Source organism: Oncorhynchus kisutch, linkage group LG5 (assembly GCF_002021735.2).
Source record: "Oncorhynchus kisutch isolate 150728-3 linkage group LG5, Okis_V2, whole genome shotgun sequence".
NCBI lineage: Eukaryota > Metazoa > Chordata > Actinopteri > Salmoniformes > Salmonidae > Oncorhynchus > Oncorhynchus kisutch.
In genome coordinates this window covers 48,719,524-48,737,785 of record NC_034178.2, presented here as the reverse complement: position 1 = coordinate 48,737,785, position 18,262 = coordinate 48,719,524, and the positions used below count along the sequence as shown (strand labels likewise).

At 43.2% G+C, this 18,262-nt stretch overlaps 1 protein-coding gene across 2 annotated transcripts in view; it reads left to right on the top strand.

The window, feature by feature from the left end:
• LOC109891181 (E3 ubiquitin-protein ligase RAD18) overlaps positions 1–18,262 on the top strand; it is a 101,339-nt gene that overhangs the window by 74,931 nt on the left and 8,146 nt on the right. Inside the window, exon 12 of one of the 2 annotated variants that reach the window (XM_020483519.2) lies at positions 3,610–3,645. The exons of the other annotated variant lie outside the window; for it this stretch is intronic. Coding sequence (XP_020339108.1) covers positions 3,610–3,645 — 36 coding nt within the window. The remainder of the gene's footprint in view (positions 1–3,609; positions 3,646–18,262) is intronic. 2 annotated transcript variants of the gene reach the window in all.

Genomic DNA, 18,262 nt, shown 5'->3' with positions numbered 1-18,262 from the left:
AGGAAACCGCTCACCCACGCAACGCTATGTACGCTGTCTGCCATTTCCCCAGTACCGTTGGAACTGGTATTCATCTGTGAAGAGCACACTTCTCCAGCGTGCCAGGACCATCGAAGGAGAGCATTTGCCCACTGGAGTCGGTTACAAAGTTGTGCTGCAGTCAGGTCAAGACCCTGGTGAGGATGACGAGCACACAGATGATCATCTCTGAGACCGTTTCTGACCATTTTTGTCAGTTCTTCGATTATGCAAACCCACAGTTTCATCAGCTATACGGGTGGCTGGTCTCAGACGATCCCACAGATGAAGTAGCTGGAAGTGGAGGACCTGGGCTGGTATGATTACATGTGGTCTGCGGTTATGAGGCCGATTGAACGTACTGCCAAATTCTCTAAAATGACATTGGATGTGGCTTATGGTAGGAAAATGAACATTCAAATATTTGGCAACAGCTCTGGTGGACATTCCTGCGGTTAGCATGCCAAGTGCACGTTCCCTCAAAACTTGAGACATCTGTGGCATTGTGTTGTGTGACGATACTGCACATTTTCTTTTAGGTTGGATGGGGAGCGTCACTGCACAGCGTCACTGCACAGCGTCACTGCACTGCTATTTTCAGGTCTCTCCAGAGATTTCCTTGTCCCATCACGCTCTAGCGACTCCTTAAAATGAAAAGCTTAAATGTCTTCAGTCAATAAGTATTCAACCCCTTTGTTATGGAAAACCTAAATAAGTTCAGGAGTACAAATGTGCTTAACAAGTCACATAATAAGTTGCATGGACTCACTCTGTATGCAATAATAGTGTTTAACATGATTTTTGAGTGACTACCTCATCTCTGTACCTCTTACATACAATTATCTGCAAGGTACCTCAGTCAAGCACTGAATTTCAACCACAGATTCAACCACAAAGACCAGGGAGGTTTTCCAATACCTTGGAAAGTAGGGCACCAGCTGGTAGATGGATAAAAAAAAAGTAGACATCAAATATCCGTTTGAGCATAATTAATTACACTTTGGATTGTATATCAATACACCCAGTCACTACAAAGATGTAGGAGTGCTTCCTAACTCAGTTGCCAAAGAGGAAGGAAACTGCTCAAGGATTTCTCTGAGGCCAATGGTGACCTTAAAACAGTTAGAGTTTAGTGGATGGATCAACAACATTGTAGTTACTCCCCAATAGTAACCGAATTGACAGAGTGAAAAGAAGGAAGCCTATACAGAATAACATGCATCCTGTTTGCAACAAGGCACTAAAGTAATACTGCAAATAATGTGGCAAAGCAATTCACTTTTTGTTCTGAATACAAAGTGTTGTGTTTGGTGAAAACCCAATACAGCACATTACTGAGTACCACTCACCATATTGTCAAGCATGGTGGTGGCTGCATCATGTTAAAGGTATGCTTATAATGGTTAAGGACTTGCAAGTTTTTCAAGATAAAAAATAAATGGAATGGAGCTACGCACAGGCAAAATCCTAGAGGAAAAACTGTTTCAGTCTGCTTTCCACCAGACACTGGGAGATAAATAAATTTTTCATCAGGACAATAACCTAAAACACAATGCCAAATATACACTGGGGTTGCTTACCAAGAAGACAGCGAATGTTCCTGAGTGGCCAAGTTAGTTTTAACCTGACAAAGATGTTGGTTCCCAATTGGGGAACAGCCCCCCCACCGTCAGCTGGAACGGTGGCGCACGGAATGCAAAAATATTTGTAGAACTATTTAACCTCCACACATTAACATGTCCAATAGCTCAAATTAAAGATAAACAACTTGTTTATCTATCCAGCAAGTCAGATTTCTAAAATGTTTTACGGCGAAAACATAGCACATATTTATGTCAAACCACCACCGAATACACACCAAAGACACAGCTAATTTCCATAGCCAAATTGAACAAAATATGCAATCACCAAACGCAGGATTAAAAGAAAAATAATTTCACTAACCTTTTGAAATCTTCATCAGATGACAGTAATATAACATGTTACACAGTACATTTATGTTTTTTTCAATAATATGCCATAAATATCCATAAATCTCTGTTTACAATGACGCATTGTTAAAAAAAAGCTACTCAAATGTCTGGAGAAATGACGATGGCTTCTGCACACGCCGTCAGCTAACATGGAATACACAACATAAACTTTGACTAAATATGCATGTTCTACATATATATAGAAAGATACACTTCTTCTAAATGCAATCGCTGTGTTACATTTATTTTTAACTTTACAGATTTCGTTCACTAGGCTATAATGTGAGTCGGCGCTCAGGAATTAGCATTTTGGCTCCTCTATCTCGGAGTCCACAGAAACCCAAATTTAACACATAAATGTTCCCTTACCTTTGCTGTTCTTCCATCAGAAGACCTGGAAGGGTTTATACTTACCAAAAACAGCTTTAGTTTTGAAGTCTGTGTCTTTCGGTTATCAAACACGACGTATTTCGGTTGAAATGCAGCCAAAAAGTAAAGTTAGTTCGCACCAAAACGTCGAAATTACATATTATATGTCGACTAAACTTGTCAAACTTGGTTCAGAACACAGCGTTAGCATGCTATATAGCTTCACCGCAATTCTCAGGACAAAGAGAAACACACGCATCGTTTAATCAATCTTGAAAGAAAGACACCACAGGTACTCTCGTGAGCGCGCGATTCACACAATGAGAAGCCCCATTGAAAGCGGACACCGCGCTGAAGGCATAGGAACTGTTCCCAGGACTGTAGGTGCTTGGGAAGGGTGGGGGCGATGACGTCAAAGTTGGGCCAACTTTTTGGATGACAAGAGAGAGTTTGGGAGAATGAGTGCCCTGAGAGTTCTGCTTTACTTACAGACATAATTTAAACGGTTTTAGAAGCTTTAGAGTGTTTTCTATTCAATAATAATTTTTAATTGCATATATTAGCAATTTTGACAGATTTTTTTTCTGTTTACCATGGGCACCCAATCACCCCAAAGGGGGCAGCAATCAGCCCTATCCCCAACAGGTTTTAACTTAAATCTATGTCAAGACCTGAAAATGGTTGTCAAGCAATGATCAGAAAAATATATTTTGTATCTAAACTTTCCTCTTGTTTGCTTACGATCCAACATTTCCTGAAAGCTGGGTTGACCTTTTATCTTGTTTGTGTGCCCCATGCTGATCTCTGAATCCCATATCATCCCCCAGGTTCAGTCAGCCAAGAACCCTGACTGGTATAAATCCTACAGCTTAGGCCCTTTCTTTCCCAGACCCAGAGCTCCGAGTCACCATGTCCTTCAGCGGCATGACTTGTTTAGCAACGTTTTACAGAGGTCTTCCCTGTGGCAGGCTGTATGTGTGATAAATGCTGAGCTAAGAGAAGTGAAAGCCCATGGACATCAGTGACAGATTCAAGAGTGTTATAGTCCTATTCATAGCCTGTTGGTATTGGTGCCAATGACTCTCTCGCTTTCTCTTGTCTCTTTCTCTCTGTCGTTGTGTTACTTTTGTACTGCATTGCTATCGGATGCTGCTGCACTGCTGTTCCAATGAGGTGATGCCTTTCTGGGATGATTGACTGATGCTCTGCGAAGTTTATAAATGGTATGTTCTCCTCTCTGTTTTTTCAGCTCCGTCTCCGACATCTTCGCTGGCAGATGCTATGAGTAAGTGACTCTGCTCTTCAGACAAAGTTAAAAACAAAACCTTGACACCAACACACTCCTGATGTTCATCATAATTATCACCCATGTCAGCTCCTGCCATGTTGCCACTGTTGGAGAAATGCATTCTTCTGCTCAGTTCACTGCTGGATTTTTGTCATTTGGAGTTAGCTGATGCAGGGAAATTACCAATAGCAGGTAATTGTAGGCCCTCCTTGTGAAATTATTGAGGCATCTGCCAAGACAGCTGTCTCGCTTGACTTAACACAGATTCATGTTTTTTTCACTACCAAACTGCTACACTTGAGAACAAGTTGTCATTTACAATTAAACACTGAAGTGAAAGATGATTGTGCAAGTAGAGATACTGGGGTGCAAAGTAGCAAAAAACTAAATAACAATATGGGGATGAGGTAGTTGGTGGGCTATGTACACATAGCATACAAACTTGCAACCTTCCGGTTACTAGTCCAAAGCTCTAACCACTAGGCTACCCTGTCACTTGACAGCACAGAGGAAAAATGTGCGAGTTAATTTCCTGCAATTCTACACATTTTGCCATGGGGCATAGAGAAAATTGTGCATTTTAAGGCAAGTTTGCTGCAATTCTGCACATTTTGCCATTGGACGCAGAGAAAATTTAGGAGAACAACAACAACGAAGCTGTTTTGCAGCTAATTTCCTGCAATTGTACACATTTTGCCTCAAATTTAGCTCATTTCCTGTTTGAAGTTTCATCTTGGTTTCTCCTGTAGCATCAGTTCTGTGGCACTCACAGATAATATCTTTGCAGTTTTGGAAACGTCAGAGTGTTTTCTTTCCAAAGCTGTCAATTATATGCATAGTCGAGCATCTTTTCGTGACAAAATATCTTGTTTGAAATGGGAACGTTTTTCATCCATAAATTAAAAGAGCGCCCCCTATATCCAAGAAGTTAAGATGATCTCTGAGTGAGAGTGACTAACAAAATCAATGGGGGTCCAATGGTCGGGATTCAACCATGGTTACTACAAGTTTAGATAGCTGGCTAGACTTGTAGATTTACCAATCTAAAAAATGTCAGCTGACATGGGCTAATTGATTGACTGACTTAACAAGATAAAAACTGCTGGTGCGCCACCAAATTTGTAAATTGTACCTTGTGTATTCTACTATTCTGGCTCTCAACAGTAAGTTGACACCCCGATTGAGTTCCTAAAGAAATGTATACACAGTACCAGTCAAAAGTTTGTACACATCTACTCATTCAAGGGTTTTTCTTTATTTTACCTATTTTCAAACTTTATTTGTGTGCCGAATACAACTAGACCTTACCATGAAATGCTTACTTACAAGCCCTTAACCAACAGTGCAGTTCAAGAAAAAGCTAAGAAAATGTGCGGGAGCACTGTTTGGTCGCCCAATTGAGGTAGTATGTACATGAATGTATAGTTAAAGTGACTGTGCATATATGATAAACAGAGAGTAGCAGCAGCGTAAAAGAGGGGTTGGGGGGGAACACAATGCAAATAGTCCGGGTAGCCATTTGATTATCTGTTCAGGAGTCTTATGGCTTGGGGGTAAAAACTGTTGAGAAGCATTTTTGTCCTAGACTTGGCACTCCGGTACCGCTTGCCATGCGATAGTAGAGAGAACAGTCTATGACTTGGGTGGCTGGGGTCTTTGACAATTTGTAGGCCCTTCCTCTGACACCGCCACCGTTGTGAAGGGTGGCAGATGAAGTCGCGTGCCATACGCAGACACCGCTTGCGCTGTAGGTCTACGATGGCAGGGAGCTGGGCACCAGTGATGTGCTGGGCAGTTTTCACCATCTGTTGCAGGGCCTTTTGGTTGGACACGGAGCATCCGCCAAACCACACTGTGGCGCAGTTAGTCAGAATGCTCTCGACCGTGCAGCGGTAAAAGTTCACCAGGATCTTGGTAGACCGGCGAGCCTTCTTCAGCCTCCTCAAAAGTACTGGCGCTGCTGCGCCTTTTTGACCAGGTTTGAGGTATTGTGGGTCCAGGAGAGGTCCTCAGAGATGTAGACACCCTGGAATTTGAAGCTGGGCATACGCTCCACCTCAGTGTCATCAATGAGATCTGGGGTGTGGCTGCAGCTTTTAGACTTCCTGTAATCCACAATGAGCTCCTTGGTTTTCTTTGCATTGAGCGCCAGGTTGTTGTCAGCGCACCATGCAGCCAGGTGCTCGACCTCCTCCCTGTAGGCTGACTCATCATTGTCGCTGATCAGGCCTACCACCGTTGTGTTATCTGCGAACTTGACAATGATGTTGGAACCGTGTACAGGAACGCAGTCGTAAGTGAAGAGGGAGTACAGGAAGGGGCTCAGCACGCAGTCCTGTGGCACACCGGTGTTCAGGTTCAGGGTTGAGGAGGTGAAGTTGTCAAACCTGACAGACTGGGGTTTGTTGGTTAGGAAGTCCAAAGTCCAGTCACAGAGAGAGGGGCTGATCCGTAGGTCATGGAGTTTGGTGACCAGCCTAGAGGGAATGCCCGTATTGAATGCTGAGCTAAAGTCTATCAACAGCATTCTCACATACAGTGCAGGAAAAAAGTATTTGATCCCCTGCTGATTTTGTACGTTTTCCCACTGACAAAGAAATGATCAGTCTATAATTTTAATGGTAGGTTTATTTGAATAGTGAGAGACAGAATAACAACAAAAAAATCCAGAAAAATGCATGTCAAAAATGTTATAAATAGATTTTCATTTTATTGAGGGAAATACGTATTTGACCCCTCTGCAAAACATGACTTAGTACTTGGTGGCAAAACCCTTGTTTGTTTTTTGATGGCTGGATCTTTGTGTTGCAGGAATTAAATTCCTCTGTTTTAATACCCAATTAATATCAAACACTCTGTCAATTCATAAGGATTTGTATGACCCTTATTTGTATAAAATGGACAGAGCCCAGTCTTAAAGTCAACCAGCAGCTTTTATTCACGAGTGTACTGCTCCTTACACATTTTACCACAAGTTAGAAACTTAAAATGACGTCATTAGTTTCAGTACCAGCCTGTGTCATCTCCGCTCTAGTACAATGGCTGTATGGTTCTCACATCGTCTCTCCCTATTAAGATGATATATGACTGAGCCTAGGACAGCTGGTGTAGATAAGCCTTCTAGCCAGTCTGGCTATAAGTTCATTCATTTCTACCATGGTACAGACAGTCATTGTTCTAATTCTTGATTATATTTACACACATTATATTCAGTACTAGGATTAAAAAGAAAATTCATACATATGCAGTAACATAATAGTATTCTGATTAGTACATATACAGTAACATAATAGTATTCTGATTAGTCAGTCCTGATTGAAATGTATACATAATTAGTCATCATTGATAAAAATTCCCTTAACACTTTGTTGTCCCTGTCGAAATGAGCATAGAACCTGTTTAACTCGACGGCGATGGAGACGTCGCTGGCTGTGGGGGTAGTGTTTTTTAACCGGTAGTCTGTGATGGCTTGGATGCCCTACCACATGCATCGAGGGTCGGAGTTGTTGTTTAAGTGCTCTTCAATCCGCACTTTGTGGGCATGTTTAGCCATCTTGATACCCTTTTTCAGGTTGGCCCTGGATGTGCTGTAGGCTTCCGCATCGCCGGATCTGAAAGCAGCGTTGCGTGCCTTTAGCAGTAGTCCGACCTCTCTGTTCATCCAAGGCTTCTGGTTGGGGAAGGTCGTTATGGGTGGTGACATTGTTGATGCCGATGTTGTAATCCAGAATGGAAGAAGCATATGTTTCAATGTCCGTATGGGAGTCAAGGGTGGCCTGAGTGGCAAACAATCTCCAGTCTGATGTTGAAACTGGTGCTGTAGTAATGAGTCTGATCCCTCTGGACACACTTTAACTGTCCTCACTGATGGTTTCACGTGTTTAATGAGGTATAAATACTTGGGGAGTAGGAACAGGGAAAGGTGATCAGACTGTCCCAGGGGGGGAGGGGAATGGCTTTGTAAGCCTCCGGAATGTTGGTATACACGTGGTCTAGTGTATTGTCTCCTCTGGTGGGGCAGGAGACATGGAATTTTGGAGAGAAAAAAATCTGATTTGAGTAAAATCCCCTGCAACAATAAAAGCACCACCAGGATGTGCTGTTTGCTAATAGCAACCTGCAGTTCTTTCATTGCTAGTTTAGCATTAGCATCCAGAGTTATATAGGCTGCAGTAACAACAATGGACGTAAGCTCCCGAGGCAAGTAGAAAGGCCTGCACCTAATCATCAAGTACTCCAAATTGGTTGAGCAGTAACTCCCGGTTATGTTACTGTCTGTACATAATGCTTTGTTTACATAAATGCACAGACCACCTCCTCTGGTCTTATCAGAGTCCTCTGCCGTACGATCAGCCCTGAAGACGTTACGCCCCTCTTGCCCAATAGCGTATTTCATCCATTTTGTTCACAAGTGACCAGACGTTAGCGAGGAAAAGGCTAGGTAGTGAAAGCCGATGTGAGGTTAGCATTTGTAGGCCACTTTGCTTTCCTCGCCTTTGTTTACGATCTCAACGCCGCCTCCGGACACTTCCTCTCTGTGATGTTTCAGTCTCCCGGGGCGTCTTCGCGATCTCCAGTGGAAGTCACAAGATTTCAAAAACTCTCTTTGTGCATGTTGTTCCAATATCCAGGAGTTTTTGTCGGCTATATAGAGTGTACGTCAGGCTGTACTGAGTGAATAAACAAAGAATTACTGCTAATTCACAAAATCTGGGTAGCCGCTGAGCCTCACATTGTACACGTGCCGCCATTATTATTTATTATTATTTATTATTATTATTTAATAAAACAAAAAAATTATGTACAGTTGAATTTTGAAGTTTATGTACAAATACATTTAAACTCAGTTTTTCACAATTCCTGACTTTTAAACAGAGTAAAAATTCACTGTTTTAGGTCAGAAGGATCACCACTTTATTTTAGGAATGTGAAATGTCAGAATAGTAGTAGAGAGAATTATTTATTTAAGCTTTTATTTTATTTCTTGTCCATTTGGAAGACCCATTTGCAACCAAGCTTTAACTTCCCGACTGATGTCTTGAGATGTTGCCTCAATACATCCACAGAATTTTCCATCCTCATGATGCCATCTATTTTGTGAAGTGCACCAGTCCGTCCTTCAGCAAAGCACCACCACAACATGATGCTGCCACCCCTGTGCTTCACGGTTGGGATGGTGTTCTTTGGCTTGCAAGCCTCCCCTTTTTCCTCCAAACATAACGATGGTCATTATGGCCAAACAGTTTTATTTTAGTTTCATCAGACCAGAGAACATTTCTCCAAAAAGTACAATCTTTTTCCCCATGTGCAGTTGCAAACTGTAGTCTGGCTTTTTTTATGGTGGTTTTGGAGCAGTGTCTTCTTCCTTACTGAGCGGCATTTCAGATTATGTCGATATAGGACTCGTTTTACTGTGGATATAGATACTTTTGTTCCTCCAGAATCTTCACACGGTCCTTTGCTGTTGTTCTGGGATTGATTTGCACTTTTCGCACAAAAGTACATTCATCTCTAGGAGACAGAACGCGTCTCCTTCCTGAGCGGTATGATGGCTGCGTGGTCCCGTGGTGTTTATACTTGCGTACTATTGTTTGTACATGTCACATAGATTAGGCCAGAAGGCTATACTGGAAAACCTAACCTCTATCAAAATAAAAAGATGGTGGAGCCGCAAAAGTTCTTCTGTGCAAGGGTGTTTATATACAAAGTGATTCCGGAACAAAAACAACTTTACTGCCATCAAACATATACCTGATGGGCCAGCTAAAAACAATGCAACCCCATCCACAGCTTAATCCAAAATGCCTCTCCATGAACTGAAAGAGAGGCTCATTTTGAAGGGCTAGCCCCTCCCCTCCCCTCAGAACAATGAACATTAATTAATTAAGCAATTACCTATACAAACCTACATTTTCCATTTAACTAAACATACTAAAGTATATACATTGCAACACGTTTGTGAAACAAAATCACAACCTAACATTTACAGAATTACATCACTACTGACAGTGTCCTTCAATATTCTCATTTACATTAATGAGCCATTTGGGACAGGCACTACAAAGTCAGCCCAATTCCCTTAGCTCGGGTCCTTATCCAGCATACCCGGAAGCTACAGAGATGGACAGAGAGAGGAACAGAACAAACAAACACTCTCATCCACAACATCGATAAGTATAATAAATATTGCTTATATTAAATATGAACACAGACATAAGTGTGAAATGTATGTACTAAGACAGAGAAGTTAACTTGTGTGTCGACCCACATTGTTAACTTATCTGATAACGGAGGAGTGATGAATGTGTGCGTGCGTTAAAGTAACAAATGCTGCCCGCGGCCAGTGACGGACTTCTACGTCAGAGTACAGATGAACGTGGTACCTTCAGGCGTTTGTAAATTGCTCCCAATGATGACTTGTGGAGGTCTACAATTTTTTTCCTGATGTCTTGACTGATTTCTTTTGATTTCCCCATGATGTCAAGCAAAGAGGCACTGAGTTTGAAGGTAGGCCTTGAAATAATACATCCACAGGGACGCCTCCAATTGACTCAAATGAGGTCAATTAGCCTATCAGAAGCGTCTAAAGCCATGACGTTATTTTCTGGAATTTTCCAAGCTGTTTAAAGGCACAGTCAACTTAGTGTATGAAAACCTCTGACCCACTGGAATTGTGATCGAGTGAATTGTAAGTTAAATAATCTTTCTGTAAACAATTGTTGGAAAAATGACTTGTGTCATACACAAAGTAGATGTCCTAACCAACCTGCCAAAACTATAATTTGTTAACAAGAAATTTGTGGTGTGGTTGAAAAATGACTCCAACCTAAGTGTATGTAAACTTCCGACTTCAACTGTAATACATAAAAAAACTAAATACTGCAAAGTATCCTAAGAGCTAGAAGCACGTCAACCCTCTGTCACGTTCGTTGAATGGAGGAGACCAAGGTGCAGCGTGAGATGAATACATCTTTAATAAGACGAAGAACACTTAATCAAACTTACAAACCAACAAAACGAACGTGAAGCTATATATGATAAGTACAGACAACTAACACATAGACAATAACACACAAATTTCCCAAAGAATATGGCTGCCTAAATATGGTTCCCAGTCAGAGACAATGATAAACAGCTGCCTCTGACTGAGAACCAATCTAGGCAACCATAGACATACAAAACACCTAGATAGTAAACAACCCCATAAACATACAAAACCCAAAGACAGTACAAAAACACATACATCACCCATGTCACACCCTGACCTAACCAAAATAATAAAGAAAACAAAGAATACCTAGGTCAGGGCGTGACACCCTCTCTGTCGACTCTAGTGTGTTGGTGTATAAGAGTAAAAATGTGTTTAATTGGAGATGGCTTATAAAAATTGAATAACTAGGCAGCAATCAAAATGAACTATTAATTTGATTTTTTCCTGGCAAGTGTCCTTTCATTCCAACAAATTTGCTGTGAGAGGGAGGGAAGCACATAATAACTTATCTTCTGTGGTGCCATTGATTAGCAGGGCACATCCATTCTGCTGCCCTAGCGAGGATGCCAAGCAGACAAAGCTCGATGTGATAATTGGCTGTGTGACTTGTTGGCCATGCGCTGGCCAAAGTAGAGTGAACCTCAAGCCATAGAGAATTCTTCTATACTGCTCCCTTCATTTTCCCATGTCTCGGGGCTACTTAGCCAGTCTGTTCTAGTTATTCCACATGAAATGGAGATGGTGGAAAATGATATGGGCAGATTGTCGCCCCGAAAACCAGCTTACCCTTGGTGTTAATTAATTTTGATGCACTTTTTCTCTGAGAGAACATCGTGTGACTGTTTCTCAGGTTTCTCTGTGTCACCCTGGCAATTGGTGGCCGAGCAGACATAGAGAGAGAGTGAGAAGAAAAGAGAGAGAGAGGTTAGAAATTTCAGGAGAAAGCAATAGCAAATGCGCGTCGTCTATGAATCAAAATCAAATCTAATTTTATTTGTCACATACACATGGTTAGCAGATGTTAATGCGAGTGTAGCGAAATGCTTGTTCTTCTAGTTCCGACAATGCAGTAATAACCAACGAGTAATCTAACCTAACAATTTCACAACAACTACCTTATACACACAAGTGTAGAGGAATGAAGACTATGTACATAAAAATATATGAATGAGTGATGGTACAGACCGGCATAGGCAAGATGCAGTAGATGGTATCGAGTACAGTATATACATATGAGATGAGTAACGTAGGGTATGTAAACACTATATGAAGTGACATTGTTTAAAGTGGCTAGTGATAACTTTTTCATAAATTTTTACATTATTAAAGTGGCTGGAGTTGAGTCAGTATGTTGGCAGCAGCCACTCAATGTTAGTGGTGGCTGTTTAACAGTCTGATGGCCGTGAGATCAAATCAAATTTATTTATATAGCCCTTCGTAGATCAGCTGATATCTCAAAAGGTTAGTACAGAAACCCAGCCTAAAACCCCAAACAGCAAGCAATGCAGGTGTAGAAGCACGGTGGCTAGGAAAAACTCCCTAGAAAGGCCAAAACCTAGGAAGAAACCTAGAGAGGAACCAGGCTATGTGGGGTGGCCAGTCCTCTTCTGGCTGTGTCGGGTGGAGATTATAACAGAACATGGCCAAGATGTACAAATGTTCATAAATGACCAGCATGGTCCAATAATAATAAGGCAGAACAGTTGAAACTGGAGCAGCAGCACGGCCAGGTGGACTGGGGACAGCAAGGAGTCATCATGTCAGGTAGTCCTGAGGCATGGTCCTAGGGCTCAGGTCCTCTGAGAGAGAGAAAGAAAGAAAGAAAGAGAGAATTAGAGAGAGCACACTTAAATTCACACAGGACACCGAATAGGACAGGAGAAGTACTCCAGATATAACAAACTGACCCTAGCCCCCCAACACAAACTACTGCAGCATAAATACTGGAGGCTGAGACAGGAAGGGTCAGGAGACACTGTGGCCCCATCCGAGGACACCCCCGGACAGGGCCAAACAGGAAGGATATAACCCCACCCACTTTGCCAAAGCACAGCCCCCACACCACTAGAGGGATATCTTCAACCACCAACTTACCATCCTGAGACAAGGCCGAGTATAGCCCACAAATATCTCCGCCACGGCACAACCCAAGGTGGGGGGCGCCAACCCAGACAGGAAGATCACATCAGTGACTCAACTCGCTCAAGTGACGCACCCCTCCCAGGGACGGTATGAAAGAGCCAGAAAATCCCAGTGGAAAGAGTGGAAAGAGGGGAACCGGCCAGGCAGAGACAGCAAGGGCGGTTCGTTGCTCCAGAGCCTTTCCGTTCACCTTCCCACTCCTGGGCCAGACTACACTCAATCATATGACCCACTGAAGAGATGAGTCTTCAGTCAAGAGTTAAAGGTTGAGACCGAGTTTGCGTCTCTTACATGGGTAGGCAGACCATTCCATAAAAATGGAGCTCTATAGGAGAAAGCCCTGCCTCCAGCTGTTTGCTTAGAAATTCTAGGGACAATTAGGAGGCCTGCGTCTTGTGACCATAGCGTACGTGTAGGTATGTACGGCAGGACCAAATCAGAGAGATAGGTAGGAGCAAGCCCATGTAATGCTTTGTAGGTTAGCAGTAAAAGCAGTAAAACCTTGAAATCATCCCTTGCCTTGACAGGAAGCCAGTGTAGGGAGGCTAGCACTGGAGTAATATGATCAAATTTTGGGGTTCTAGTCAGGATTCTAGCAGCCGTATTTAGCACTAACTGAAGTTTATTTAGTGCTTTATCCGGGTAGCCGGAAAGTAGAGCATTGCAGTAGTCTAACCTAGAAGTGACAAAAGCATGGATTAATTTTTCAGCATCATTTTTGGACAGAAAGTTTCTGATTTTTGCAATGTTACGTAGATGGAAAAAAGCTGTCCTTGAAATGGTCTTGATATGTTCTTCAAAAGAGAGATCAGGGTCCAGAGTAATGCCGAGTTCCTTCACAGTTTTATTTGAGACGACTGTACAACCATTAAGATTAATTGTCAGATTCAACAGAAGATCTCTTTGTTTCTTGGGACCTAGAACAAGCATCTCTGTTTTGTCCGAGTTTAAAAGTAGAAAGTTTGCAGCCATCCACTTCCTTATGTCTGAAACACATGCTTCTAGCGAGGGCAATTTTGGGGCTTCACCATGTTTCATTGAAATGTACAGCTGTGTGTCATCCGCATAGCAGTGAAAGTTAACATTATGTTTTCGAATGACATCCCCAAAAGGTAAAATATATAGTGAAAACAATAGTGGTCCTAAAACGGAACCTTGAGGAAATTTACAGTTGATTTGTCAGAGGACAAACCATTCACAGAGACAAACTGATATCTTCCCGACAGATAAGATCTAAACCAGGCCAGAACTTGTCCGTGTAGACCAATTTGGGTTTCCAATCTCTCCAAAAGAATGTGGTGATCGATGGTATCAAAAGCAGCACTAAGGTCTAGGAGCACGAGGACAAATGCAGAGCCTAGGTCTGATGCCATTAAAAGGTCATTTACCACCTTCACAAGTGCAGTCTCAGTGCTATGATGCGGTCTAAAACCAGACTGAAGCATTTCGTATCCATTGTTTGTCTTCAGGAAGGCAGTAAGTTGCTGCGCAACAGCCTTTTCTAAAAATTTTGAGAGGAATGGAAGATTCGATATAGGCCTATAGTTTTTTATATTTTCTGGGTCAAGGTTTGGCTTTTTCAAGAGAGGCTTTATTGCTGGCACTTTTAGTGAGTTTGGTACACATCCGGTGGATAGAGAGACGTTTATTATGTTCAACATAGGAGGGCCAAGCACAGGAAGCAGCTCTTTCAGTAGTTTAGTTGGAATAGGGTCCAGTATGCATCTTGAAGGTTTAGAGGCCATGATTATTTTCATCATTGTGTCAAGAGATATCGTACTAAAACACTTGAGCGTCTCTCTTGATCCTAGGTCCTGCGAGAGTTGTGTAGACTCAGGACAACTGAGTTTTGAAGGAATATGCAGATTTAAAGAGGAGTCCGTAATTTGCTTTCTAATAATCATGATCTTTTCCTCAAAGAAGTTCATGAATTTATCACTGCTGAAGTGAAAGCCATCCTCTCTTGGGGAATGCTGCTTTTTAGTTAGCTTTGAGACAGTATCAAAAAGGAATTTCGGATTGTTCTTATTTTCCTCAATCAAGTTAGAAAAATAGGATGATGGAGCAGCAGTAAGGGCTCTTCGGTACTGCACGGTACTGTCTTTCCAAGCTAGTCAGAAGACTTCCAGTTTGGTGTGGCGCCATTTCCATTCCAATTTTCTGGAATCTTGCTTCAGAGTATTTTCTGTGTACCAGGGAGCTAGTTTCTTATGAGAAATGTTTTTAATTTTTAGGGGTGCAACTGCATCTAGGGTATACAAGGTTAAATAGAAGCTGTTTTTCAGTCTCGGTCCCTGCTTTGATGCACCTGTACTGAGCTCACCTTCTGGATGATAGCGGGGTGAACAGGCAGTGACCCTAGCTCGGGTGGTTGAGGTCTTTGATGATCTTAATGGCCTTCCTGTGGCACAGGGTGGTGTAGGTGTCCTGGAGGGCAGGTAGTTTGCTCCCGGTGATGCGTTGTGCAGACCTCACTACCCTCTGGAGAGCCTTACGATTGTGGGTGGAGCAGTTGTCGTACCAGGCGGTGATACAGCCCGACAGGATGCTCTAGATTGTGCATCTGTAAAAGTTTGAGTGCTTTTGGTGACAAGCCAAATTTCTTCAGCGGTTAAAGAGGTGCTGCTGCTCCATCTTCACCACGCTGTCTGTGTGGGTGGACCAATTCAGTTTGTCCGTGATGTGTACGCCGAGGAACTTAAAACTTACTACCCTCTCCACTACTGTCCCGTCGATGTGGATAGGGGGGGTGCTCCTTCTGCTGTTTCTGAAGTCCACGATCATCTCCTTTGTTTTGTTGACGTTGAGTGTGAGGTTATTTTCCTGACACCACACTCCGAGGGCCCTCACCTCCTCCCTGTAGGCCGTCTCGTCGTTGTTGGTAATCAAGCCTACCACTGTAGTGTCGTCTGCAAACTTGATGATTGAGTTGGAGGTGTGCATCGCCATGCAGTCGTGGGTGAACAGGGAGTACAGGAGAGTGCTCAGAACGCACCCTTGTGGGGCCCCAGTGTTGAGGATCAGCGGGGTGGAGATGTTGTTACCTACCCTCACCACCTGGGGGCGGCCCGTCAGGAAGTACAGTACCCAGTTGCACAGGGTGGGGTCAAGACCCAGGGTCTCGAGCTTGATGACGAGTTTGGAGGGTACTATGGTGTTAAATGCTGAGTTGTAGTCGATGAACAGCATTCTCACATAGGTATTCCTCTTGTCCAGATGGGTTAGGGCAGTGTGCAGTGTGGTTGCGATTGCGTCGTCTGTGGACCTATTGGGGCTGTAAGCAAATTGGAGTCGGTCTAGGGTGTTATGTAGGGTGGAGGTGATATGGTGATTGACTAGTCTCTCAAAGCATTTCATGATGACGGAAGTGAGTGCTACGGGGCGGGAGTCGTTTAGCTCAGTTACCTTATCTTTCTTGGGAACAGGAACAATGGTGGCCCTCTTGATGCATGTAGGAACAGCAGACTGGGATAAGGATTGATTGAATATGTCTGTAAATACACCAGCCAGCTGTTCTGCGCATGCTCTGAGGACGCGGCTGGGGATGCCGTCTGGGCCTGCAGCCATGTGAGGGTTAACACGTTTAAATGTTTTACTCACGTCGGCTGCAGTGAAAGAGAGCCCGCAGGTATTGGTAGCGGGCCCTGTCAGTGGCACTGTATTGTCCTCAAAGGGAAAAGTTGTTTCGTCTGTCTGGGAGCAAGACATCCTGGTCCGCGATGGGGCTGGTTTTCTTTTTGTAATCCGTGATTGACTGTAGACCTTGCCACATACCTCTTGTGTCTGAGCCGTTGAATTGCGACTCTACACTGACGCTTAGCTTGTTTGATTGCCTTGCGGAGGGAATAGCCATGCTGTTTGTATTTGGCCATGTTTCCAGTCACCTTGCCCTGATTAAAAGCAGTGGTTTGCACTTTCAGTTTCGTGCGAATGCTGCCATCAATCCACGGTTTCTGGTTTGGAAATGTTTTAATAGTTGCTGTGGGTATGACATCGCCGATGCACTTGCTAATAAACTCGCTCACTGAATCAGCGTATTCGTCAATGTTGTTGTTTGACACAATGCAGAACATATCCCAGTCCACTTGATCAAAGCAATCTTGAAGCGTGGAATCAGATTGGTCGAACCAGCGTTGAACAGACCTGAGCGCGGGAGCTTCCTGTTTTAGTTTCTGTCTTTAGGCTGGGAGCAACAAAATGGAGTCGTGGTCAACTTTTCTGAAAGGAGGGCAGGGGAGGGCCTTATATGCGTCGCGGAAGTTAGAATAACAATGATCCAGGGTTTTACCAGCCCTGGTTGCACAATCGAAATGCTGATATCATTTAGGGAGTCTTAGGGAGTCTTGTTTTCAGATTAGCCTCGCCAGCTACAATGAATGCAGCCCCAGGATATGTGGTTTCCAATTTACATAGAGTCAAATGAAGTTTGTTCAGGGCCGTCGATGTGTCTGCTTGTGGAGAATATATGCGGCTGTGATTATAATCGAAGAGAATTCTCTTGGTAGATAATGCGGTCGACCTATGATTGTGAGGAATTCTAAGTCTAGGTGAACAGAAGGACTTGAGTTCCTGTATGTTGTTATGATCACACCACATCTCGTTAATCATAAGGCAGTTCTTCTTACCAGAAAGATGCTTGTTTCTGTCGGCGCGATGAATGAAGAGACCAGCTGGCTGTACCGACTCCGAGAGCGTATCTTGAGTGAGCCATGTTTCCGTGAAGCAAAGAACGTTAGTCTCTTATGTCTCTCTGGAATGCTACCCTTGCTCGGATTTCATCTACCTTGTTGTCAAGAGACTGGACATTAGCGAGTAGTATGCTCGGGAGCAGTGCACAATGTGCCCGTCTCCGGAGCCTGACCAGAAAACCTCTTCGTCTGCCCCTTTTACGGCATCGTTGTTGTGGTTCGCCGGCTGGGATCCGATCCATTGTCCTGGGTGGTGGGCAAAACAGAGGATCCGCTTCGGGAAAGTCGTATTACTGGTCGTAATGATGGTGAGTTGACGTTGCTCTTATATCCAATAGTTCCTCCCGACAGTATGTAATAAAACCTAAGATTACCTGGGGTACCAATGTAAGAAATAACCCATAAAATTAAAAAAAATACTGCATAGTTTCCTAGGAACGCGAAGCGAGGCGGCCTTCTCTGTCGGCGCCGGAAGTACACCTTTCTACAGTACTGAGAGATTTCATCATTTCAGAGAGGAAATCAGCAGGCCTTGGACGTCAGTTGGGGCATTTAATTCATACCTGGAGCACAGATAGTGGGGTCCAGAAATGCAAAAAATGCTATGCAAAAAATAGCAAAAATGACTATAAAATAAATAATTAAAATGGTGAGCTATATTGTAGGCAAAAAACTGGGAAATTATACACGGAGTGTACAAAAGACTATGAATACTGGCTCTTTTCATGACAAAGACCGACTAGGTGAAAGCTATGATTCCTTATTGATGGGGGGGTGGAACTCAGTAGTAAGC